The sequence below is a fragment of the Eucyclogobius newberryi genome, unplaced genomic scaffold, assembly GCF_026437365.1.
Source record: "Eucyclogobius newberryi isolate DKJ021-1_F unplaced genomic scaffold, fEucNew1.0.hap1 SCAF_8, whole genome shotgun sequence".
NCBI lineage: Eukaryota > Metazoa > Chordata > Actinopteri > Gobiiformes > Gobiidae > Eucyclogobius > Eucyclogobius newberryi.
Genome location: NW_027316500.1, coordinates 35980487 through 36006674, shown reverse-complemented (window position 1 = coordinate 36006674; position 26188 = coordinate 35980487). Strand labels below are relative to the sequence as shown.

The following is a 26188-nucleotide window of genomic DNA, read 5'->3' as shown; positions in this document are numbered from 1 at the left end:
TTGCAGTAGTTGTTCCTGGTGGTATTGCAGTAGTATTTCTTTATGGCAGTATTGCAGTAGTTGTTCCTGGTGGTACTTCAGTAGTATTGCAGTAGTTGTTCCTGGTGGTACTTCAGTAGTATTGCAGTAGTATTCCTGGTGGTATTGCAGTAGTATTGCAGTAGTGTGTTCCTGGTGGTATTGCAGTAGTATTGCAGTAGTGTGTTCCTGGTGGTATTGCAGTAGTATTGCAGTAGTATTGCAGTAGTTGTTCCTGGTGGTACTTCAGTAGTATTGCAGTATTGCAGTAGTTGTTCCTGGTGGTACTTCAGTAGTATTGCAGTATTGCAGTAGTTGTTCCTGGTGGTACTTCAGTAGTATTGCAGTAGTATTCCTGGTGGTATTGCAGTAGTATTGCAGTAGTGTGTTCCTGGTGGTACTTCAGTAGTATTGCAGTAGTATTGCAGTAGTATTGCAGTATTGCAGTAGTTGTTCCTGGTGGTACTTCAGTAGTATTGCAGTAGTATTGCAGTATTGCAGTAGTTGTTCCTGGTGGTACTTCAGTAGTATTGCAGTAGTATTGCAGTAGTTGTTCCTGGTGGTACTTCAGTAGTATTGCAGCAGTATTGCAGTAGTTGTTCCTGGTGGTACTTGAGTAGTATTGCAGTAGTATTGCAGTATTGCAGTAGTTGTTCCTGGTGGTACTTCAGTAGTATTGCAGTAGTATTGCAGTAGTATTGCAGTAGTTGTTCCTGGTGGTACTTCAGTAGTATTGCAGTATTGCAGTAGTTGTTCCTGGTGGTATTGCAGTAGTATTGCAGTAGTGTGTTCCTGGTAGTATTGCAGTAGTTATTCCTGGCGGTATTGCAGTATTGCAGTAGTTGTTCCTGGTAGTATTGCAGTAGTTCCAGGTGGTATTGCAGTAGTATTGCAGTAGTGTGTTCCTGGTGGTATTGCAGTAGTATTTCATTATGGCAGTATTGCAGTAGTTGTTCCTGGTGGTACTTCAGTAGTATTGCAGTAGTATTCCTGGTGGTATTGCAGTAGTATTGCAGTAATGTGTTCCTGGTGGTATTGCAGTAGTATTGCAGTAGTATTGCAGTAGTGTGTTCCTGGTGGTACTTCAGTAGTATTGCAGTAGTTGTTCCTGGTGGTATTGCAGTAGTATTGCAGTATTGCAGTAGTTGTTCCTGGTGGTATTGCAGTAGTATTGCAGTAGTATTGCAGTAGTGTGTTCCTGGTGTTATTGCAGTGGTATTGCAGTAGTATTGTAGTAGTATTTCAATAGTTGTTCCTGGTGGTATTGCAGTAGTATTGCAGTATTGCAGTAGTTATTCCTGGCGGTATTGCAGTAGTATTGCAGTATTGCAGTAGTTGTTCCTGGTGGTATTGCAGTAGTATTGCAGTATTGCAGTAGTTGTTCCTGGTGGTACTTCAGTAGTATTGCTGTAGTATTGCAGTATTTCAGTAGTTGTTCCTGGTGGTACTTCAGTAGTATTGCAGTAGTATTGCAGTATTGCAGTAGTTGTTCCTGGTGGTACTTCAGTAGTATTGCAGTAGTATTGCAGTAGTTGTTCCTGGTGGTACTTCAGTAGTATTGCAGTAGTATTGCAGTATTGCAGTAGTTCCAGGTGGTATTGCAGTAGTATTGCAGTAGTATTGCAGTAGTTGTTCCTGGTGGTATTGCAGTAGTATTTCATTATGGCAGTATTGCAGTAGTTGTTCCTGGTGGTACTTCAGTAGTATTGCAGTATTGCAGTAGTTGTTCCTGGTGGTACTTCAGTAGTATTGCAGTAGTATTCCTGGTGGTATTGCAGTAGTATTTCTTTATGGCAGTATTGCAGTAGTTGTTCCTGGTGGTACTTCAGTAGTATTGCAGTATTGCAGTAGTTGTTCCTGGTGGTACTTCAGTAGTATTGCAGTAGTATTCCTGGTGGTATTGCAGTAGTATTGCAGTAGTGTGTTCCTGGTGGTATTGCAGTAGTATTGCAGTAGTATTGCAGTAGTTGTTCCTGGTGGTACTTCAGTAGTATTGCAGTATTGCAGTAGTTGTTCCTGGTGGTATTGCAGTAGTATTGCAGTAGTGTGTTCCTGGTGGTATTGCAGTAGTATTGCAGTATTGTAGTAGTTGTTCCTGGTGGTACTTCAGTAGTATTGCAGTAGTGTGTTCCTGGTGGTATTGCAGTAGTATTGCAGTAGTGTGTTCCTGGTGGTATTGCAGTAGTATTGCAGTATTGTAGTAGTTGTTCCTGGTGGTACTTCAGTAGTATTGCAGTAGTGTGTTACTGGTGGTATTGCAGTAGTATTGCAGTAGTATTGCAGTATTGCAGTAGTTGTTCCTGGTGGTACTTCAGTAGTATTGCAGTAGTATTGCAGTATTGCAGTAGTTGTTCCTGGTGGTACTTCAGTAGTATTGCAGTATTGCAGTAGTTGTTCCTGGTGGTACTTCAGTAGTATTGCAGTAGTATTGCAGTATTGCAGTAGTTCCAGGTGGTATTGCAGTAGTATTGCAGTAGTGTGTTCCTGGTGGTATTGCAGTAGTATTGCAGTAGTATTGCAGTAGTTGTTCCTGGTGGTATTGCAGTAGTATTTCTTTATGGCAGTATTGCAGTAGTTGTTCCTGGTGGTATTTCAGTAGTATTGCAGTAGTTGTTCCTGGTGGTACTTCAGTAGTATTGCAGTAGTATTCCTGGTGGTATTGCAGTAGTATTGCAGTAGTGTGTTCCTGGTGATATTGCAGTAGTATTGCAGTAGTGTGTTCCTGGTGGTATTGCAGTAGTATTGCAGTATTGCAGTAGTTGTTCCTGGTGGTACTTCAGTAGTATTGCAGTATTGCAGTAGTTGTTCCTGGTGGTACTTCAGTAGTATTGCTGTAGTATTGCAGTAGTTGTTCCTGGTGGTACTTCAGTAGTATTGCAGTATTGCAGTAGTTGTTCCTGGTGGTACTTCAGTAGTATTGCAGTATTGCAGTAGTTGTTCCTGGTGGTACTTCAGTAGTATTGCAGTAGTATTCCTGGTGGTATTGCAGTAGTATTGCAGTAGTTGTTCCTGGTGGTATTGCAGTAGTATTTCTTTATGGCAGTATTGCAGTAGTTGTTCCTGGTGGTACTTCAGTAGTATTGCAGTAGTTGTTCCTGGTGGTACTTCAGTAGTATTGCAGTAGTATTCCTGGTGGTATTGCAGTAGTATTGCAGTAGTGTGTTCCTGGTGGTATTGCAGTAGTATTGCAGTAGTGTGTTCCTGGTGGTATTGCAGTAGTATTGCAGTAGTATTGCAGTAGTTGTTCCTGGTGGTACTTCAGTAGTATTGCAGTATTGCAGTAGTTGTTCCTGGTGGTACTTCAGTAGTATTGCAGTATTGCAGTAGTTGTTCCTGGTGGTACTTCAGTAGTATTGCAGTAGTATTCCTGGTGGTATTGCAGTAGTATTGCAGTAGTGTGTTCCTGGTGGTATTGCAGTAGTATTGCAGTAGTTGTTCCTGGTGGTATTGCAGTAGTATTGCAGTAGTGTGTTCCTGGTGGTATTGCAGTAGTATTGCAGTAGTATTGCAGTAGTTGTTCCTGGTGGTACTTCAGTCTAATCTTGTGCTGGTGATTGCGGTCAGAGGTCGTGGACATCATTTGTCCATTACAGCTTTTTACTGTAAAACTCTTAGAGAGCGAGCCACATAAGAAGCCATTTCACAAACACAGTAATCTGCTGCGGCCCAGACCCGGATCATAACCGGATCAGGCCCGGATCAAGCCCGGTCTTGGTCTCAGGACGAGGCCGAGGCCCAGAGTAATCCTCACATTAAGGCCACGCAGGCTCTAATTGTTTGGACGAATCACTTTAGAGATTGGATTAAAGTCGCTGCATCTGATACTGCGCCATTAAGGAATTATGAAAACATGGAGCAGTACTTGTGTCCATGTACTTGTACTGCTGCTAGTACTTGTACTGCTGCTATTTACTGCTGCTAGTACTTGTACTGCTGCTATTTACTGCTGCTAGTACTTGTACTGCTGCTATTTACTGCTGCTAGTACTTGTACTGCTGCTAATTACTGCTGCTATTTACTGCTGCTAGTACTTGTACTGCTGTTATTTACTGCTGCTAGTACTTGTACTGCTGTTATTTACTGCTGCTAGTACTTGTACTGCTGCTATTTACTGCTGCTAGTACTTGTACTGCTGTTATTTACTGCTGCTAGTACTTGTACTGCTGCTAATTACTGCTGCTAGTACTTGTACTGCTGCTATTTACTGCTGCTAGTACTTGTACTGCTGTTATTTACTGCTGCTAGTACTTGTACTGCTGTTATTTACTGCTGCTAGTACTTGTACTGCTGTTATTTACTGCTGCTAGTACTTGTACTGCTGCTAATTACTGCTGCTAGTACTTGTACTGCTGTTATTTACTGCTGCTAGTACTTGTACTGCTGTTATTTACTGCTGCTAGTACTTGTACTGCTGTTATTTACTGCTGCTAGTACTTGTACTGCTGCTATTTACTGCTGCTAGTACTTGTACTGCTGCTAATTACTGCTGCTATTTACTGCTGCTAGTACTTGTACTGCTGTTATTTACTGCTGCTAGTACTTGTACTGCTGTTATTTACTGCTGCTAGTACTTGTACTGCTGCTATTTACTGCTGCTAGTACTTGTACTGCTGTTATTTACTGCTGCTAGTACTTGTACTGCTGCTAATTACTGCTGCTAGTACTTGTACTGCTGCTATTTACTGCTGCTAGTACTTGTACTGCTGTTATTTACTGCTGCTAGTACTTGTACTGCTGTTATTTACTGCTGCTAGTACTTGTACTGCTGTTATTTACTGCTGCTAGTACTTGTACTGCTGTTATTTACTGCTGCTAGTACTTGTACTGCTGCTAATTACTGCTGCTAGTACTTGTACTGCTGTTATTTACTGCTGCTAGTACTTGTACTGCTGTTATTTACTGCTGCTAGTACTTGTACTGCTGTTATTTACTGCTGCTAGTACTTGTACTGCTGCTATTTACTGCTGCTATTACTTGTACTGCTGTTATTTACTGCTGCTAGTACTTGTACTGCTGTTATTTACTGCTGCTAGTACTTGTACTGCTGCTATTTACTGCTGCTAGTACTTGTACTGCTGCTATTTACTGCTGTTATTTACTGCTGCTAGTACTTGTACTGCTGCTAATTACTGCTGCTAGTACTTGTACTGCTGCTATTTACTGCTGCTAGTACTTGTACTGCTGTTATTTACTGCTGCTAGTACTTGTACTGCTGTTATTTACTGCTGCTAGTACTTGTACTGCTGTTATTTACTGCTGCTAGTACTTGTACTGCTGTTATTTACTGCTGCTAGTACTTGTACTGCTGCTAATTACTGCTGCTAGTACTTGTACTGCTGTTATTTACTGCTGCTAGTACTTGTACTGCTGTTATTTACTGCTGCTAGTACTTGTACTGCTGTTATTTACTGCTGCTAGTACTTGTACTGCTGCTATTTACTGCTGCTATTACTTGTACTGCTGTTATTTACTGCTGCTAGTACTTGTACTGCTGTTATTTACTGCTGCTAGTACTTGTACTGCTGCTATTTACTGCTGCTAGTACTTGTACTGCTGCTATTTACTGCTGCTATTTACTGCTGCTAGTACTTGTACTGCTGTTATTTACTGCTGCTAGTACTTGTACTGCTGTTATTTACTGCTGCTAGTACTTGTACTGCTGCTATTTACTGCTGCTAGTACTTGTACTGCTGTTATTTACTGCTGCTAGTACTTGTACTGCTGCTAATTACTGCTGCTAGTACTTGTACTGCTGCTATTTACTGCTGCTAGTACTTGTACTGCTGTTATTTACTGCTGCTAGTACTTGTACTGCTGTTATTTACTGCTGCTAGTACTTGTACTGCTGTTATTTACTGCTGCTAGTACTTGTACTGCTGCTAATTACTGCTGCTAGTACTTGTACTGCTGTTATTTACTGCTGCTAGTACTTGTACTGCTGTTATTTACTGCTGCTAGTACTTGTACTGCTGTTATTTACTGCTGCTAGTACTTGTACTGCTGCTATTTACTGCTGCTAGTACTTGTACTGCTGTTATTTACTGCTGCTAGTACTTGTACTGCTGTTATTTACTGCTGCTAGTACTTGTACTGCTGTTATTTACTGCTGCTAGTACTTGTACTGCTGTTATTTACTGCTGCTAGTACTTGTACTGCTGCTATTTACTGCTGCTAGTACTTGTACTGCTGTTATTTACTGCTGCTAGTACTTGTACTGCTGTTATTTACTGCTGCTAGTACTTGTACTGCTGTTATTTACTGCTGCTAGTACTTGTACTGCTGCTAATTACTGCTGCTAGTACTTGTACTGCTGTTATTTACTGCTGCTAGTACTTGTACTGCTGTTATTTACTGCTGCTAGTACTTGTACTGCTGTTATTTACTGCTGCTAGTACTTGTACTGCTGCTATTTACTGCTGCTAGTACTTGTACTGCTGTTATTTACTGCTGCTAGTACTTGTACTGCTGTTATTTACTGCTGCTAGTACTTGTACTGCTGTTATTTACTGCTGCTAGTACTTGTACTGCTGTTATTTACTGCTGCTAGTACTTGTACTGCTGCTATTTACTGCTGCTAGTACTTGTACTGCTGCTATTTACTGCTGCTAGTACTTGTACTGCTGCTAATTACTGCTGCTATTTACTGCTGCTAGTACTTGTACTGCTGTTATTTACTGCTGCTAGTACTTGTACTGCTGTTATTTACTGCTGCTAGTACTTGTACTGCTGCTATTTACTGCTGCTAGTACTTGTACTGCTGTTATTTACTGCTGCTAGTACTTGTACTGCTGCTAATTACTGCTGCTAGTACTTGTACTGCTGCTATTTACTGCTGCTAGTATTTGTACTGCTGTTATTTACTGCTGCTAGTACTTGTACTGCTGTTATTTACTGCTGCTAGTACTTGTACTGCTGTTATTTACTGCTGCTAGTACTTGTACTGCTGCTAATTACTGCTGCTAGTACTTGTACTGCTGTTATTTACTGCTGCTAGTACTTGTACTGCTGTTATTTACTGCTGCTAGTACTTGTACTGCTGTTATTTACTGCTGCTAGTACTTGTACTGCTGCTATTTACTGCTGCTAGTACTTGTACTGCTGTTATTTACTGCTGCTAGTACTTGTACTGCTGTTATTTACTGCTGCTAGTACTTGTACTGCTGTTATTTACTGCTGCTAGTACTTGTACTGCTGCTATTTACTGCTGCTAGTACTTGTACTGCTGCTATTTACTGCTGCAAGGATCTGGTTATGATCCTGGTCTCGTTTCAGATCTGGTTATGATCCTGGTCTCGTGTCAGATCTGGTTATGATCCTGGTCTCGTCAGATCTGGTTATGATCCTGGTCTCGTCAGATCTGGTTATGATCCTGGTCTCGTCAGATCTGGTTATGATCCTGGTCTCGTCAGATCTGGTTATGATCCTGGTCTCGTCAGATCTGGTTATGATCCTGGTCTTGTGTCAGATCTGGTTATGATCCTGGTCTCGTCAGATCTGGTTATGATCCTGGTCTTGTGTCAGATCTGGTTATGATCCTGGTCTCGTCAGATCTGGTTATGATCCTGGTCTCGTCAGATCTGGTTATGATCCTGGTCTCGTCAGATCTGGTTATGATCCTGGTCTCGTCAGATCTGGTTATGATCCTGGTCTTGTGTCAGATCTGGTTATGATCCTGGTCTCGTCAGATCTGGTTATGATCCTGGTCTCGTCAGATCTGGTTATGATCCTGGTCTCGTCAGATCTGGTTATGATCCTGGTCTCGTCAGATCTGGTTATGATCCTGGTCTCGTCAGATCTGGTTATGATCCTGGTCTCGTCAGATCTGGTTATGATCCTGGTCTTGTGTCAGATCTGGTTATGATCCTGGTCTCGTCAGATCTGGTTATGATCCTGGTCTTGTGTCAGATCTGGTTATGATCCTGGTCTCGTCAGATCTGGTTATGATCCTGGTCTCGTCAGATCTGGTTATGATCCTGGTCTTGTCAGATCTGGTTATGATCCTGGTCTCGTCAGATCTGGTTATGATCCTGGTCTCGTCAGATCTGGTTATGATCCTGGTCTTGTGTCAGATCTGGTTATGATCCTGGTCTCGTCAGATCTGGTTATGATCCTGGTCTCGTCAGATCTGGTTATGATCCTGGTCTCGTCAGATCTGGTTATGATCCTGGTCTCGTCAGATCTGGTTATGATCCTGGTCTTGTGTCAGATCTGGTTATGATCCTGGTCTCGTCAGATCTGGTTATGATCCTGGTCTCGTCAGATCTGGTTATGATCCTGGTCTCGTCAGATCTGGTTATGATCCTGGTCTCGTCAGATCTGGTTATGATCCTGGTCTCGTCAGATCTGGTTATGATCCTGGTCTTGTGTCAGATCTGGTTATGATCCTGGTCTCGTCAGATCTGGTTATGATCCTGGTCTCGTCAGATCTGGTTATGATCCTGGTCTTGTGTCAGATCTGGTTATGATCCTGGTCTCGTCAGATCTGGTTATGATCCTGGTCTTGTGTCAGATCTGGTTATGATCCTGGTCTCGTCAGATCTGGTTATGATCCTGGTCTTGTGTCAGATCTGGTTATGATCCTGGTCTCGTCAGATCTGGTTATGATCCTGGTCTCGTCAGATCTGGTTATGATCCTGGTCTTGTGTCAGATCTGGTTATGATCCTGGTCTCGTCAGATCTGGTTATGATCCTGGTCTCGTCAGATCTGGTTATGATCCTGGTCTTGTGTCAGATCTGGTTATGATCCTGGTCTCGTCAGATCTGGTTATGATCCTGGTCTTGTGTCAGATCCGGTTATGATCCTGGTCTCGTCAGATCTGGTTATGATCCTGGTCTCGTCAGATCTGGTTATGATCCTGGTCTCGTCAGATCTGGTTATGATCCTGGTCTCGTCAGATCTGGTTATGATCCTGGTCTCGTCAGATCTGGTTATGATCCTGGTCTTGTGTCAGATCCGGTTATGATCCTGGTCTCGTCAGATCTGGTTATGATCCTGGTCTCGTCAGATCTGGTTATGATCCTGGTCTCGTCAGATCTGGTTATGATCCTGGTCTTGTGTCAGATCTGGTTATGATCCTGGTCTCGTCAGATCTGGTTATGATCCTGGTCTTGTGTCAGATCTGGTTATGATCCTGGTCTCGTCAGATCTGGTTATGATCCTGGTCTCGTCAGATCTGGTTATGATCCTGGTCTTGTCAGATCTGGTTATGATCCTGGTCTCGTCAGATCTGGTTATGATCCTGGTCTCGTCAGATCTGGTTATGATCCTGGTCTTGTGTCAGATCTGGTTATGATCCTGGTCTCGTCAGATCTGGTTATGATCCTGGTCTCGTCAGATCTGGTTATGATCCTGGTCTTGTCAGATCTGGTTATGATCCTGGTCTCGTCAGATCTGGTTATGATCCTGGTCTCGTCAGATCTGGTTATGATCCTGGTCTTGTGTCAGATCTGGTTATGATCCTGGTCTCGTCAGATCTGGTTATGATCCTGGTCTCGTCAGATCTGGTTATGATCCTGGTCTCGTCAGATCTGGTTATGATCCTGGTCTTGTGTCAGATCTGGTTATAATCCTGGTCTCGTCAGATCTGGTTATGATCCTGGTCTCGTCAGATCTGGTTATGATCCTGGTCTCGTCAGATCTGGTTATGATCCTGGTCTCGTCAGATCTGGTTATGATCCTGGTCTCGTCAGATCTGGTTATGATCCTGGTCTCGTCAGATCTGGTTATGATCCTGGTCTCGTCAGATCTGGTTATGATCCTGGTCTTGTGTTGCAGGAGTCTCGGCGTGGCTCACGGTGAACTTCCTGCTTGGGGCCGTAGGTGGCGCTGCTGCGTCTGTGGGGATCCTGGACCTGGGAGGCGGCTCCACTCAGGTCACCTTCAGCCCGAGGTCAAAGGTCAGAGACAGTGGTTACTTCCTGTTTCCGTGTCATGCGGCGGCCATCTTGTGCCTCATGTTTACTTCACTGTAAAAGAAGAACTCCAGCTGAAGGTGGGAGGGCATCTGTGGTAAGTGTTAATGTCCAGCTGAAGGTGGGAGGGCATCTGTGGTAAGTGTTTATCACAGTTTGACTTTTTTAAGGTGCAGTTTGTGACGAAATAAGAGTTTAAAATGACGAATGACGATGATGGAAGTGGAGCTGAGTCCCTCTGTGATGTCATCAGTATGCGACACATGGTTGGACTAAATAAAGGTGTTTTATGGTCTTATTGTGTCGGATCAGAACTGTTGTGTCATGGATGTGGAGTGAGGCTCTTGGTTACAGTCTGGTTGCTATGGTAACAGCTGTGACATCACCTCTGTGTCATATCTGTGCTCGTGTCCAACAGGAAGTACAATCCTCGTGTCCAACAGGAAGTACAATCCTCGTGTCCAACAGGAAGTACAATCCTCGTGTCCAACAGGAAGTACAATCCTCGTGTCCAACAGGAAGTACAATCCTCGTGTCCAACAGGAAGTACAATCCTCGTGTCCAACAGGAAGTACAATCCTCGTGTCCAACAGGAAGTACAATCCTCGTGTCCAACAGGAAGTACAATCCTCGTGTCCAACAGGAAGTACAATCCTCGTGTTCAACAGGAAGTACAATCCTCGTGTCCAACAGGAAGTACAATCCTCGTGTCCAACAGGAAGTACAATCCTCGTGTCCAACAGGAAGTACAATCCTCGTGTCCAACAGGAAGTACAATCCTCGTGTCCAACAGGAAGTACAATCCTCGTGTCCAACAGGAAGTACAATCCTCGTGTCCAACAGGAAGTACAATCATAAACAAAAAACGGGCAAATCTGAAATATAAATGTGTTTGAGTCAAATGTGTTCAAACTGAGACTTTAAAAGAAAATGATGATTAAGAAGTGCAGTTCTTCAGGTTACTTCAGGTTACCATGGCGACGCCGTCTCTAAACCTGATTATAACCCATGGGTCACATGTAACATTAGGGTATGAGGTCAGAGGTCACTGTGGTCCTGATGAGGTTCTTTGTGTCTTCAGTTTGTTGAGTCTCAGACCTCAGACCTGCAGACGCTCAGGCTCTTCAGCGCCACCTACAGACTCTACACTCACAGGTACCACCAGGAGGGACCGGGACTAGGACTAGACCTGGACCGGGACTAGGACTGGACCTGGACCGGGACCGGGACTAGGACTGGACCTGGACCTGGACCACTAGGTGTGACCCTTCACAATAAGAGCGTGTGTGAGTCTCTTAATAAAAGTGTCTCTTACAGTTATCTGGGCCTGGGGCTGATGGAGGCTCGAGCGGCAGTTTTGGGACGACCCTCATCTGCTCCTGGTGAGTCCTGGTTCAGACCCGGTTTAGGGCCGGTTCAGACCCGGTTTAGGGCCGGTTTATACCTGTATTATACCCGGTTTAGTCCTGGTTTAGGCCCGGTTCAGACCCGGTTTTAAGCTTCATTAACCGTATTAAAAGAGTAAATAATAATGTTACAGTAAAGCGATGTGTTTGTGGCTGTTCTTTTGCGTTGCCGCGGTAACTGGGTCAGGGCTGGAACATAACTTAAGCTCCGCCTCCAGAGGATTAATAAGCCATTATCTGATCTTTTAATAACTGTGGCTCCAAGATTAAAGCAGCAGATGTTCCCTGTGTGGACATGTCTCAGAGACACGCCCACTGTCTCTGATGTCCCGCCCTCAAGACCTGACAAACCACACCCATTTTGTCATCAGCATTTCATTGGCTCATATTATTTCTTTGACAAGCGGACACTCTGACCTCACTCTGACCACACTCTGACCTCACTCTGACCTCACTCTGACCACACTCTGACCACACTCTGACCACACTCTGACCACACTCTAACCTCACTCTGACCACACTCTGACCTCACTCTGACCTCACTCTGACCTCACTCTAACCTCACTTTGACCTCACTCTGACCTCACTCTGACCACACTCTGACCTCACTCTAACCTCACTCTGACCACACTCTGACCACACTCTGACCTCACTCTAACCTCACTTTGACCTCACTCTGACCACACTCTGACCTCACTCTAACCTCACTTTGACCTCACTCTGACCTCACTCTGACCTCACTCCGACCTCACTCCGACCTCACTCTGACCTCACTCTGACCTCACTCTGACCTCACTCTGACCTCACTCTGACCTCACTCCGACCTCACTCTGACCTCACTCTAACCTCACTCTGACCTCACTCTGACCTCACTCTGACCTCACTCTGACCACACTCTGACCACACTCTGACCACACTCTGACCACACTCTGACCTCACTCTGACCTCACTCTAACCTCACTCTGACCTCACTCTGACCACACTCTGACCACACTCCGACCTCACTCCGACCTCACTCCGACCTCACTCCGACCTCACTCTGACCACACTCTGACCTCACTCTGACCTCACTCTGACCACACTCTGACCTCACTCTAACCTCACTCTGACCACACTCTGACCTCACTCTGACCACACTCTGACCTCACTCTGACCTCACTCTGACCTCACTCTGACCACACTCTGACCACACTCTGACCACACTCTGACCTCACTCTGACCACACTCTAACCTCACTCTGACCTCACTCTAACCTCACTCTGACCACACTCTGACCTCACTTTGACCTCACTCTGACCACACTCTGACCACACTCTGACCTCACTCCGACCTCACTCCGACCTCACTCTGACCTCACTCTGACCTCACTCTGACCACACTCTAACCTCACTTTGACCACACTCTGACCACACTCTGACCTCACTCCGACCACACTCCGACCTCACTCTGACCTCACTCTGACCACACTCTGACCTCACTCTGACCTCACTCTGACCTCACTCTGACCACACTCTGACCTCACTCTGACCACACTCTAACCTCACTCTGACCACACTCTGACCTCACTCTGACCACACTCTGACCTCACTCTGACCACACTCTGACCACACTCTGACCTCACTCTGACCAGAGGAGGCGTGTCTGTGCTCCTCCACAGGGGGCGCTCTCTGGCTCAGTCCCTGCTTGGTTCCAGACTCTGTTGGTTCTTGGGAGCACGATCACGTCCTCTACAGTCTGCGAGGTCAGAGGTCACACACAGGTGAGACTTTTCAGACAAATGTGAGTCTGTGGTTCCCCCCGTGCTCCTGTGGTTCTCCCGTGGTTCCCCCCCGTGCTCCTGTGGTTCTCCTGTGGTTCCCCCCGTGCTCCAGTAGTTCTCTTGTGGTTCTCCTGTGGTTCCCCCCGTGCTCCAGTGGTTCTCTTGTGGTTCTCCTGTGGTTCCCCCCGTGCTCCTGTGGTCCCCCCCGTGCTCCAGTAGTTCTCCTGTGGTCCTCTCTGTGCTCCTGTGGTTCCCCCCGTGCTCCAGTTGTTCTCCTGTGGTTCTCCCCGTGCTCCAGAGGTTCTCCTGTGGTTCTCCTGTGGTTCCCACCGTGCTCCAGAGGTTCTCCTGTGGTTCTCCTGTGGTTCCCACCGTGCTCCAGAGGTTCTCCTGTGGTTCTCCTGTGGTTCCCACCGTGCTCCAGAGGTTCTCCTGTGGTTCTCCTGTGGTTCTCCTGTGGTTCCCACCAAGCTCCTGTGGTTCTCCCCGTGCTCCTGTGGTTCTCCTGTGGTTCCCACCAAGCTCCTGTGGTTCTCCCCGTGCTCCTGTGGTTCTCCTGTGGTTCCCACCAAGCTCCTGTGGTTCTCCCCGTGCTCCTGTGGTTCTCCTGTGGTTCCCACCGTGCTCCTGTGGTTCTCCTGTGGTTCTCCTGTGGTTCTCCCTGTGCTCCTGTGGTTCCCCCCGTGCTCCTGTGGTTCTCCCATGGTTCCCCCCGTGCTCCAGTGGTTCTTCTGTGGTTCCCCCCGTGCTCCAGTGGTTCTCCTGTGGTTCCCCCCGTGCTCCTGTGGTTCCCCCCGTGCTCCTGTGGTTCTCCCCGTGCTCCTGTGGTTCTCCTGTGGTTCCCCCCGTGCTCCAGTGGTTCTCCTGTGGTTCTCCCCGTGCTCCAGAGGTTCTCCTGTGGTTCTCCTGTGGTTCTCACCTCTGGTGTGTTCTGCAGGTTCCGTGTTCCAGGCGTGTTCTGAGCGTGTTCGCTCCGTCCTGAAGGACACGGTCAGACCTGTGGAACAACAGCAGACGTTCTACGCTTTCTCCTACTACTATGACCGAGCGGAGGACATCCAGGCCCTACGTGAGGGAGGGCATCTGACACAGGGAGGGCATCTGACACAGGGGGAGGGGCATCTGACACAGGGAGGGCATCTGACACAGAGGGAGGGGCATCTGACACAGGGAGGGCATCTGACACAGGGGGAGGGGCCTCTGACACAGGGGGAGGGGCCTCTGACACAGGGGGAGGGGCATCTGACACAGGGAGGGCATCTGACACAGGGGGAGGGGCCTCTGACACAGGGGGAGGGGCATCTGACACAGGGAGGGGCATCTGACACAGGGGGAGGGGCATCTGACACAGGGAGGGCATCTGACACAGGGGAGGGGCATCTGACACAGGGAGGGCATCTGACACAGGGGGAGGGGCATCTGACACAGGGAGGGCATCTGACACAGGGGGAGGGGCCTCTGACACAGGGAGGGCATCTGACACAGGGGGAGGGGCCTCTGACACAGGGGGAGGGGCATCTGACACAGGGGGAGGGGCATCTGACACAGGGGGAGGGGCCTCTGACACAGGGGGAGGGGCCTCTGACACAGGGGGAGGGGCATCTGACACAGGGGGAGGGGCCTCTGACACAGGGGGAGGGGCATCTGACACAGGGGGAGGGGCCTCTGACAGAAGGTCTGGTCCAGAAACAGATCATGTTCTCGTTCTTCATGTTCTGTTCTCTGCAGTTTAATCTGTCTCTGGTTCAGTCAGAATCCTCAGGCAAACTCTCAGGGTCAGAGGTCAGGGTCAGAGGTCAGGGGTCAGGGTCAGAGGAGTTAGTTTTGGGGAGAATGTCACATCTGGATCTACATGTGTTTGTTGCAGATGGAGACAAAGGAGGCTCAGTGTCAGTCAAAGACTTTTCTTCTGCAGCTCAGAGAGGTGAGACTGCCCCCTGCTGGACGCTCACTGCCCCCAGCTGGACGCTCACTGCCCCCTGCTGGACGCTCACTGCCCCCTGCTGGACGCTCACTGCCCCCTGCTGGACGCTCACTGCCCCCTGCCTGACGCTCACTGCCCCCTGCCTGACGCTCACTGCTCCCTGCTGGACGCTCACTGCCCCCTGCTGGACGCTCACTGCCCCCTGCCTGACGCTCACTGCCCCCTGCCTGACGCTCACTGCTCCCTGCTGGACGCTCACTGCCCCCTGCTGGACGCTCACTGCCCCCTGCTGGACGCTCACTGCCCCCTGCTGGACGCTCACTGCCCCCTGCCTGACGCTCACTGCCCCCTGCCTGACGCTCACTGCTCCCTGCTGGACGCTCACTGCCCCCTGCTGGACGCTCACTGCTGGACGCTCACTGCACCTGTAACATGACATGTGTTTATGTTTGTTGTTTGTGCTGCTCCAGTTTGTGAAGGTCAAGCCCTGAAGTCTGACCAGAGCCTGTTCCTGTGTCTGGACCTGGTCTACATCTCAGTCCTGCTCCAGGAGCTGGGATTCAGCCCCGACTCTGAGCTCAAGGTCCGGCACTGTCCAGAAGTACTTCTGTTTTTACTCCCGTTTAGTCTTGTCTACACCTTTTTAGACCTGTTTTTAGTCCTGTTTAGACCTGTGTTTATTTCTGTTTAGAACTGTGTTTGGACCTGTTTTTAGTCCTGTTTAAGTCCTGTTTAGACCTGTGTTTAGACCTGTTTTTAGACCTGTTTTTAGTCTTGTTTTTAGTCCTGTTTTTAGACCTGTTTTTAGTCCTGTTTTTAGTCCTGTTTAGTCTTGTCTGCACCTGTTTTTAGTCATGTTTTTAGTCTTGTTTGGACCTGTTTTTAGTCCTGTTTTTAGTTTTGTTTGGACCTGTTTAGTCCTGTTTTTAGTCCTGTTTTTAGTCCTGTTTGGACCTGTTTTTAGTCCTGTTTAGACCTGTGTTTGGACCTGTTTTTAGTCCTGTTTTAGTCCTGTTTAGACCTGTGTTTAGACCTGTTTTTAGACCTGTTTTTAGTCTTGTTTTTAGTCCTGTTTTTAGACCTGTTTTTAGTCCTGTTTTAGTCCTGTTTAGTCTTGTCTACACCTGTTTTTAGTCCTGTTTTTAGACCTGTTTTTAGTCCTGTTTAGTCTTGTCTGCACCTGTTTTTAGTCATGTTTTTAGTCCTGTTTGGACCTGTTTTTAGTCCTGTTTTTAGTTTTGTTTGGACCTGTTTAGTCCTGTTTTTAGTCCTGTTTTTAGTCCTGTTTGGACCTGTTTTTAGTCCTGTTTAGACCTGTTTTTAGTCCTGTTTTAGTCCCGTTTAGTCTTGTCTACACCTGTTTTTAGTCCTGTTTAGACCTGTTTTTAGTCCTGTTTAGACCTGTTTTTAGTCCTATTTTTAGTCCTTTTTAGTCCTGTTTTTAGTCCTGTTTAGACCTGTTTAGTCTTGTCTACACCTGTTTTTAGTCCTGTTTAGACCTGTTTTTAGTCCTGTTTTAGTCCTGTTTAGTCTTGTCTACACCTGTTTTTAGTCCTTTTTAGTCCTGTTTTTAGTCCTGTTTAGACCTGTTTTTAGTCCTGTTTTAGTCCTGTTTAGTCTTGTCTACACCTGTTTTTAGTCCTGTTTTTAGTCCTGTTTTTAGACCTGTTTTTAGTCCTGTTTTTAGTCCTGTTTAGACCTGTTTTTAGTCCTGTTTTAGTCCAGTTTAGTCTTGTCTACACCTGTTTTTAGTCCTGTTTTTAGTCCTGTTTAGACCTGTTTTTAGTCCTGTTTTAGTCCTTTTTAGTCATGTTTTTAGTCCTGTTTTTGTCCTGTTTAGACCTGTTTTTAGTCCTGTTTAGACCTGTTTTTAGTCCTGTTTTTAGTCCTGTTTTTAGTCCTGTTTTTAGTCCTGTTAAGACCTGTTTTTAGTCCTGTTTAGTCTTGTCTACACCTGTTTTTTGTCATGTTTTTAGTCCTGTTTTTAGTCCTGTTTTTAGTCCTGTTTAGTCCGGTTTTTAGTCCTGTTTTTAGTCCTGTTTTTAGTCCTTTTTAGTCCTGTTTTAAGTCCTGTTTAGACCTGTTTTTAGACCTGTTTTTAGTCCTGTTTTTAGTCCTTTTTAGTCATGTTTTTAGTCATGTTTTTAGTCCTGTTTGGACCTGTTTTTAGTCCTGTTTTTAGTCCTTTTTAGTCATTTTTAGTCATGTTTTTAGTCATGTTTTTAGTCCTTTTTAGACCTGTTTTTAGTCCTGTTTTTAGTCCTGTTAAGACCTGTTTTTAGTCCTGTTTTAGTCCTGTTTAGTCTTGTCTACACCTGTTTTTAGACCTGTTTTTAGTCCTGTTTTTAGTCCTTTTTAGTCCTTTTTAGTCATGTTTTTAGTTATGTTTTTAGTCCTTTTTAGTCCTGTTTTTAGTCCTGTTTTTGGTCCTGTTTTTAGTCCTTTTTAGTCCTTTTTAGTCCTGTTTAGTCCTGTTTAGACCTGTTTTTAGTCCTGTTAAGACCTGTTTTTAGTCCTGTTTTAGTCCTTTTTAGTCCTGTTTTTAGTCCTGTTTTTAGTCCTGTTTAGACCTGTTTTTAGTCCGGTTTTTAGTCCTGTTTTTAGTCTTGTTTTTAGTCTTGTTTTTAGTCCTGTTTTTAGTCCTGTTTTTAGTCCTGTTTAGTCCTTTTTAGTCCTGTTTAGTCCTGTTTTTAGTCCTGTTTAGTCCTGTTTTTAGTCCTTTTTAGTCATGTTTTTAGTCCTGTTTAGACCTGTTTTTAGACCTGTTTTTAGTCCTGTTAAGACCTGTTTTTAGTCCTGTTTTAGTCCTGTTTAGTCTTGTCTACACCTGTTTTTAGTCCTGTTTTTAGTCCTTTTTAGTCATGTTTTTAGTTATGTTTTTAGTCCTGTTTTAGACCTGTTTTTAGTCCTGTTTTTGATCCTGTTTTTAGTCCTTTTTAGTCCTGTTTTTAGTCCTTTTTAGTCCTGTTTAGTCCTGTTTTTAGTCATGTTTTTGTCCTGTTAAGACCTGTTTTTAGTCCTGTTTTAGTCCTTTTTAGTCCTGTTTTTAGTCCGGTTTTTAGTCCGGTTTTTAGTCCTGTTTTTAGTCTTGTTTTTAGTCCTTTTTAGTCCTGTTTTTAGTCCTGTTTTTAGTCCTTTTTAGTCATGTTTTTAGTCCTGTTTGGACCTGTTTTTAGTCCTGTTTTTAGTCCTGTTTTTAGTAATTTTTAGTCATGTTTTTAGTCATGTTATTAGTCCTGTTTAGACCTTTTTTAGTCCTGTTTTTAGTCCTGTTAAGACCTGTTTTTAGTCCTGTTTTAGTCCTGTTTAGTCTTGTCTACACCTGTTTTTAGTCCTGTTTTTAGTCCTGTTTTAGTCCTGTTTTTAGTCTTTTTAGTCATGTTTTTAGACCTGTTTAGACCTGTTTTTAGTCCTGTTTTTGGTCCTGTTTTTAGTCCTGTTTTTAGTCCTGTTTTTAGTCCTTTTTAGTCCTGTTTAGACCTGTTTTTAGTCCTGCATTTAGTCCTTTTTAATCATGTTTTTAGTCCTGTTTTTGTCCTGTTTAGACCTGTTTTTAGTCCTGTTAAGACCTGTTTTAAGTCCCTTTTTAGTCCCGTTTTAGTCCTGTTTAGTCTTGTCTACACCTGTTTTTAGTCATGTTTTTAGTCCTGTTTAGTCCTGTTTTTAGTCCTGTTTTAGTCCTGTTTTTAGTCCTGTTTAGACCTGTTTTTAGTCCTGTTTTTAGTCCTGTTTAGTCCTTTTTAGTCCTGTGTTTAGTCCTGTTTTTAGTCCTTTTTAGTCCTTTTTAGACCTGTTTTTAGTCCTTTTTAGTCATGTTTTTAGCCCTGTTTAGACCTGTTTTTAGTCCTGTTTTTAAGTCCTGTTTTTAGTCCTTTTTAGTCCTGTTTTTAGTCCTTTTTAGTCATGTTTTTAGTCCTGTTTAGACCTGATTTTAGTCCTGTTTTTAGTCCTGTTAAGACCTGTTTTAGTCCTGTTTAGTCTTGTCTACACCTGTTTTTAGACCTGTTTTTAGTCCTGTTTAGACCTGTTTTTAGTCCTTTTTAGTCCTGTTTTAGTCCTGTTTTTAGTCCTGTTTAGACCTGTTTTTAGTCCTGTTTAGTCCTTTTTAGTCCTGTTTTTAGTCCTGTTTAGTCCTGTTTTTAGTCCTTTTTAGACCTGTTTTTAGTCCTTTTTAGTCATGTTTTTAGACCTGTTTTTAGTCCTGTTTTTAAGTCCTGTTTTTAGTCCTTTTTAGTCCTGTTTTTAGTCCTTTTTAGACCTGATTTTAGTCCTGTTTTTAGTCCTGTTAAGACCTGTTTTAGTCCTGTTTAGTCTTGTCTACACCTGTTTTTAGACCTGTTTTTAGTCCTGTTTAGACCTGTTTTTAGTCCTTTTTAGTCCTGTTTTTAGTCCTGTTAAGACCTGTTTTTAGTCCTGTTAAGACCTGTTTTTAGTCCTGTTTGAGTCCTGTTTAGTCTTGTCTACACCTGTTTTTAGTCATGTTTTTAGTCCTGTTTAGTCCTGTTTTTAGTCCTGTTTTTTGTCCTTTTTAGTCCTGTTGTTAGTCCTGTTTAGACCTGTTTTTAGTCCCGTTTTTAGTCCTTTTAGTCCTGTTTTTAGTCCTGTTTGGTCCTGTTTAGTCCTGTTTTTAGTCCTGTGTCTCTGTTGCAGTTGGTGCGCTGGATCGGTTCAGTGGAGACGAGCTGGGCTTTAGGAGCCACTGTCACCAACATGAACTTCTGACCCCGCCCTCCACCAATCAGGACCACGCCCTCCACCAATCAGGAGGCACCTGCTCCTCCTGGTGGACCTCCAGCTGCAGCTCAGACCTCCTGCTCCTCCTGGTGGACCTCCAGCTGCAGCTCAGACCTCCTGCTCCTCCTGGTGGACCTCCAGCTGCAGCTCAGACCTCCTGCTCCTTCTGGTGGACCTCCAGCTGTAGCTCAGACCTCCTGCTCCTCCTGGTGGACCTCCAGCTGCAGCTCAGACCTCCTGCTCCTCCTGGTGGACCTCCAGCTGTAGCTCAGACCTCCTGCTCCTCCTGGTGGACCTCCAGCTGCAGCTCAGACCTCCTGCTCCTCCTGGTGGACCTCCAGCTGCAGCTCAGACCTCCTGCTCCTCCTGGTGGACCTCCAGCTGCAGCTCAGACCTCCTGCTCCTTCTGGTGGACCTTCAGCTGCAGCTCAGACCTCCTGCTCCTCCTGGTGGACCTCCAGCTGTAGCTCAGACCTCCTGCTCCTCCTGGTAGACCTCCAGCTGCAGCTCAGACCTCCTGCTCCTCCTGGTGGACCTTCAGCTGCAGCTCAGACCTCCTGCGCCTCCTGGTGGACCTCCAGCTGCAGCTCAGACCTCCTGCTCCTCCTGTTGGACCTCCAGCTGTAGCTCAGACCTCCTGCTCCTTCTGGTGGACCTCCAGCTGTAGCTCAGACCTCCTGCTCCTCCTGGTGGACCTCCAGCTGCAGCTCAGACCTCCTGCTCCTTCTGGTGGACCTTCAGCTGCAGCTCAGACCTCCTGCTCCTCCTGGTGGACCTCCAGCTGCAGCTCAGACCTCCTGCTCCTCCTGGTGGACCTCCAGCTGCAGCTCAGACCTCCTGCTCCTTCTGGTGGACCTTCAGCTGCAGCTCAGACCTCCTGCTCCTTCTGGTGGACCTCCAGCTGTAGCTCAGACCTCCTGCTCCTTCTGGTGGACCTTCAGCTGCAGCTCAGACCTCCTGCTCCTCCTGGTGGACCTTCAGCTGCAGCTCAGACCTCCTGCTCCTTCTGGTGGACCTTCAGCTGCAGCTCAGACCTCCTGCTCCTTCTGGTGGACCTTCAGCTGCAGCTCAGACCTCCTGCTCCTCCTGGTGGACCTTCAGCTGCAGCTCAGACCTATTGCTCCTCCTGGTGGACCTCCAGCTGCAGCTCAGACCCCCTGCTCCTCCTGGTGGACCTTCAGCTGCAGCTCAGACCTCCTGCGCCTCCTGGTGGACCTCCAGCTGCAGCTCAGACCTCCTGCTCCTCCTGTTGGACCTCCAGCTGTAGCTCAGACCTCCTGCTCCTTCTGGTGGACCTCCAGCTGTAGCTCAGACCTCCTGCTCCTCCTGGTGGACCTCCAGCTGCAGCTCAGACCTCCTGCTCCTTCTGGTGGACCTTCAGCTGCAGCTCAGACCTCCTGCTCCTCCTGGTGGACCTCCAGCTGCAGCTCAGACCTCCTGCTCCTCCTGGTGGACCTCCAGCTGCAGCTCAGACCTCCTGCTCCTTCTGGTGGACCTTCAGCTGCAGCTCAGACCTCCTGCTCCTTCTGGTGGACCTCCAGCTGTAGCTCAGACCTCCTGCTCCTTCTGGTGGACCTTCAGCTGCAGCTCAGACCTCCTGCTCCTCCTGGTGGACCTTCAGCTGCAGCTCAGACCTCCTGCTCCTTCTGGTGGACCTTCAGCTGCAGCTCAGACCTCCTGCTCCTTCTGGTGGACCTTCAGCTGCAGCTCAGACCTCCTGCTCCTCCTGGTGGACCTTCAGCTGCAGCTCAGACCTATTGCTCCTCCTGGTGGACCTCCAGCTGCAGCTCAGACCCCCTGCTCCTCCTGGTGGACCTCCAGCTGCAGCTCAGACCTCCTGCTCCTCCTGGTGGACCTCCAGCTGTAGCTCAGACCTCCTGCTCCTTCTGGTGGACCTCCAGCTGTAGCTCAGACCTCCTGCTCCTCCTGGTGGACCTTCAACTGCAGCTCAGACCTATTGCTCCTCTTGGTGGACCTCCAGCTGCAGCTCAGACCTCCTGCTCCTCCTGGTGGACCTTCAGCTGCAGCTCAGACCTCCTGCTCCTCTTGGTGGACCTCCAGCTGCAGCTCAGACCTCCTGCTCCTTCTGGTGGACCTTCAGCTGCAGCTCAGACCTCCTGCGCCTCCTGGTGGACCTCCAGCTGCAGCTCAGACCTCCTGCTCCTCCTGGTGGACCTCCAGCTGTAGCTCAGACCTCCTGCTCCTTCTGGTGGACCTCCAGCTGTAGCTCAGACCTCCTGCTCCTCCTGGTGGACCTTCAACTGCAGCTCAGACCTATTGCTCCTCTTGGTGGACCTCCAGCTGCAGCTCAGACCTCCTGCTCCTCCTGGTGGACCTTCAGCTGCAGCTCAGACCTCCTGCTCCTCTTGGTGGACCTCCAGCTGCAGCTCAGACCTCCTGCTCCCTCTGGTGGACCTTCAGCTGCAGCTCAGACCTCCTGCTCCTTCTGGTGGACCTTCAGCTGCAGCTCAGACCTCCTGCTCCTCCTGGTGGACCTCCAGCTGCAGCTCAGACCTCCTGCTCCTCCTGGTGGACCTCCAGCTGCAGCTCAGACCTCCTGCTCCTCCTGGTGGACCTTCAGCTGCAGCTCAGACCTCCTGCTCCTTCTGGTGGACCTTCAGCTGCAGCTCAGACCTCCTGCTCCTTCTGGTGGACCTCCAGCTGTAGCTCAGACCTCCTGCTCCTTCTGGTGGACCTTCAGCTGCAGCTCAGACCTCCTGCTCCTCCTGGTGGACCTCCAGCTGCAGCTCAGACCTCCTGCTCCTTCTGGTGGACCTCCAGCTGCAGCTCAGACCTCCTGCTCCTCCTGGTGGACCTTCAGCTGCAGCTCAGACCTATTGCTCCTCCTGGTGGACCTCCAGCTGCAGCTCAGACCTCCTGCTCCTCCTGGTGGACCTCCAGCTGCAGCTCAGACCTCCTGCTCCTCCTGGTGGACCTCCAGCTGCAGCTCAGACCTCCTGCTCCTTCTGGTGGACCTCCAGCTGTAGCTCAGACCTCCTGCTCCTCCTGGTGGACCTCCAGCTGTAGCTCAGACCTCCTGCTCCTTCTGGTGGACCTCCAGCTGCAGCTCAGACCTCCTGCTCCTCCTGGTGGACCTTCAGCTGCAGCTCAGACCTATTGCTCCTCCTGGTGGACCTCCAGCTGCAGCTCAGACCTCCTGCTCCTCCTGGTGGACCTCCAGCTGCAGCTCAGACCTCCTGCTCCTCCTGGTGGACCTCCAGCTGCAGCTCAGACCTCCTGCTCCTTCTGGTGGACCTCCAGCTGTAGCTCAGACCTCCTGCTCCTCCTGGTGGACCTCCAGCTGTAGCTCAGACCTCCTGCTCCTTCTGGTGGACCTCCAGCTGTAGCTCAGACCTCCTGCTCCTCCTGGTGGACCTCCAGCTGCAGCTCAGACCTCCTGCTCCTCCTGGTGGACCTTCAGCTGCAGCTCAGACCTCCTGCTCCTCCTGGTGGACCTCCAGCTGCAGCTCAGACCTCCTGCTCCTCCTGGTGGACCTTCAGCTGCAGCTCAGACCTCCTGCTCCTCCTGGTGGACCTTCAGCTGCAGCTCAGACCTCCTGCTCCTCCTGGTGGACCTTCAGCTGCAGCTCAGACCTCCTGCTCCTCCTGGTGGACCTCCAGCTGCAGCTCAGACCTCCTGCTCCTCCTGGTTCTCACCTTTAGTGTTCAGTGGTTTATAAATCTTTGTAGTGAAGTGTTTGAAGGTGAAGCAGAAGCAGATCTCACTGTCAGGTGCAGGGCTTTGATCTCACTGTCAGGTGCAGGGCTTTGATCTCACTGTCAGGTGCAGGGCTTTGATCTCACTGTCAGGTGCAGGGCTTTGATCTCACTGTCAGGTGCAGGGCTTTGATCTCACTGTCAGGTGCAGGGTGAGTGACATTAAAATGCTTTAAAAACATTGCTGAATGTCTGTCCTTGACTCTTATATAATGGAGAGTCTTCTGCAGTGTCTGAAGACTCAGGGGCCTCACTGTTACAGGGGCCTCACTGTTACCGGGGCCTCACTGTTACCGGGGCCTCACTGTTACCGGGGCCTCACTGTTACCGGGGCCTCACTGTTACGGGGGCCTCACTGTTACCGGGGGCCTCACTGTTACCGGGGCCTCACTGTTACCGGGGCCTCACTGTTACCGGGGCCTCACTGTTACCGGGGGCCTCACTGTTACCGGGGGCCTCACTGTTACCGGGGCCTCACTGTTACCGGGGGCCTCACTGTTACCGGGGCCCTCACTGTTACCGGGGCCCTCACTGTTACCGGGGCCTCACTGTTACCGGGGCCCTCACTGTTACCGGGGGCCTCACTGTTACCGGGGCCCTCACTGTTACCGGGGCCTCACTGTTACCGGGGCCCTCACTGTTACCGGGGGCCTCACTGTTACCGGGGCCTCACTGTTACCGGGGCCCTCACTGTTACCGGGGGCCTCACTGTTACCGGGGGCCTCACTGTTACCGGGGCCCTCACTGTTACCGGGGTCTCACTGTTACCGGGGCCTCACTGTTACCGGGGCCCTCACTGTTACCGGGGCCTCACTGTTACCGGGGGCCTCACTGTTACCGGGGCCCTCACTGTTACCGGGGCCTCACTGTTACCGGGGTCTCACTGTTACCGGGGCCTCACTGTTACCGGGGCCCTCACTGTTACCGGGGCCTCACTGTTACCGGGGGCCTCACTGTTACCGGGGCCCTCACTGTTACCGGGGCCCTCACTGTTAGAAAAGGTTTATTTCCATCGTCATGAACAGATTCACAAACAGGAAGTTTGGTTCAACATAAAACAATGAATAATATCTATCTATATCTATATGTTATATGTTATACATCTATATGTTATACATCTATGTTATATGTTTACATTTATAAGTTTACATCTATATGTTATATGTTATACATCTATATGTTATACATCTATGTTATATGTTTACATTTATAAGTTTACATCTATATGTTATATGTTATACATCTATATGTTATACATCTATGTTATATGTTTACATTTATAAGTTTACATCTATATGTTATATGTTATACATCTATATGTTATACATAGGTCATTGCTGCACCAGGAGGAGAAGAAAATACTGAAGACATTTTGTGAAGTAGGAAAGAAGAACTAAGAGTTTCTCCTGAAACAGAAGCAGTTTGTACAGATGAGTGAAGTCCTATGTCGTCCCCTTGGTCCCTGTCCACGGGGTCTCACAAGAGTCCACGGGGTCTCAACAGAGTCCACGGGGTCTCAACAGAGTCCACGGGGTCTCACAAGAGTCCACGGGGTCTCACAAGAGTCCACGGGGTCTCACAAGAGTCCACGGGGTCTCACAAGAGTCCACGGGGTCTCACAAGAGTCCACGGGGTCTCACAAGAGTCCACGGGGTCTCACAAGAGTCCACGGGGTCTCAACAGAGTCCACGGGGTCTCAACAGAGTCCACGGGGTCTCAACAGAGTCCACGGGGTCTCACAAGAGTCCACGGGGTCTCACAAGAGTCCACGGGGTCTCACAAGAGTCCACGGGGTCTCACAAGAGTCCACGGGGTCTCACAAGAGTCCACGGGGTCTCACAAGAGTCCACGGGGTCCCGGACATCGAGCCTCTTCCTGTGAGTCCAGGTCGGGGCTAGGATTCTAGTTCTCCACTGACGCTATTAGAACAAACTAAAGGATATTAAATACCAACTACCGTAGGCTTATTGACCATTCAGGCCTTATACTTATGCCTATACTAATAAAACAAATGGAAACGTTCTTGGACTAATACTCTTAAAATATAAAAGGTCGACAAGACCCTCTAGGAGTCAGTTTGTGCTGTATTTGGTGCTGGGGGGGATGGGCTGGTGTAGGTGTTCACTTTTTATTTATTTTTTTCAAATTTTGTGTTTACTCCTTTTTTAAATATATTTGGATTATTTTAACCTTCTTTATTATTAAAGCAGCATCCAATGATCTACTGAGCAATTTGTGGCTTCTGAAAAGATGGAACAAGCTCAGATGTTTTAGAATAACTTCATGGTAAATGTCAAAACAGTCATAACATGAAATGGGAAAGGGAAGACATTGGACTGCTACAAGAGAGACATTTGACAACATGGGAGCATTTCAAACTGAAGAGAGACTGGGACAAATGTCTTTCTCCTCTTATAACAGCAGAAGCAGAAGAGTCGCCATTTTCATCCACAAAAATCTTCCACTTGAAGTTGAACAAATTGAATCAGATCCAGGAGGATGTTTTGTTTTAGTACATGTCTCATTATGAGGCCAAACTGACCATCCTGAAGGTCTCATTATGAGGCCAAACTGACCATCCTGAAGGTCTCATTATGAGGCCAAACTGACCATCCTGAAGGTCTCATTATGAGGTCAAACTGACCATCCTGAAGGTCTCATTATGAGGCCAAACTGACCATCCTGAAGGTCTCATTATGAGGCCAAACTGACCATCCT

At 47.7% G+C, this 26188-nt stretch overlaps 1 protein-coding gene across 1 annotated transcript in view; it reads left to right on the top strand.

Moving 5' to 3' along the window:
• Positions 1–19896, top strand: part of entpd6 (ectonucleoside triphosphate diphosphohydrolase 6) — a 47017-nt gene extending 27121 nt beyond the window's left edge. Inside the window, exons 6-13 of the mRNA XM_072436873.1 lie at positions 9794–9915; positions 11012–11085; positions 11248–11312; positions 12994–13095; positions 14033–14164; positions 14963–15019; positions 15490–15602; positions 19670–19896. Of these exons, the coding sequence (XP_072292974.1) occupies positions 9794–9915; positions 11012–11085; positions 11248–11312; positions 12994–13095; positions 14033–14164; positions 14963–15019; positions 15490–15602; positions 19670–19741 (737 nt within the window). The 3' untranslated portion in view covers positions 19742–19896. The remainder of the gene's footprint in view (positions 1–9793; positions 9916–11011; positions 11086–11247; positions 11313–12993; positions 13096–14032; positions 14165–14962; positions 15020–15489; positions 15603–19669) is intronic.
• The last annotated feature ends 6292 nt before the right edge of the window (positions 19897–26188 follow it).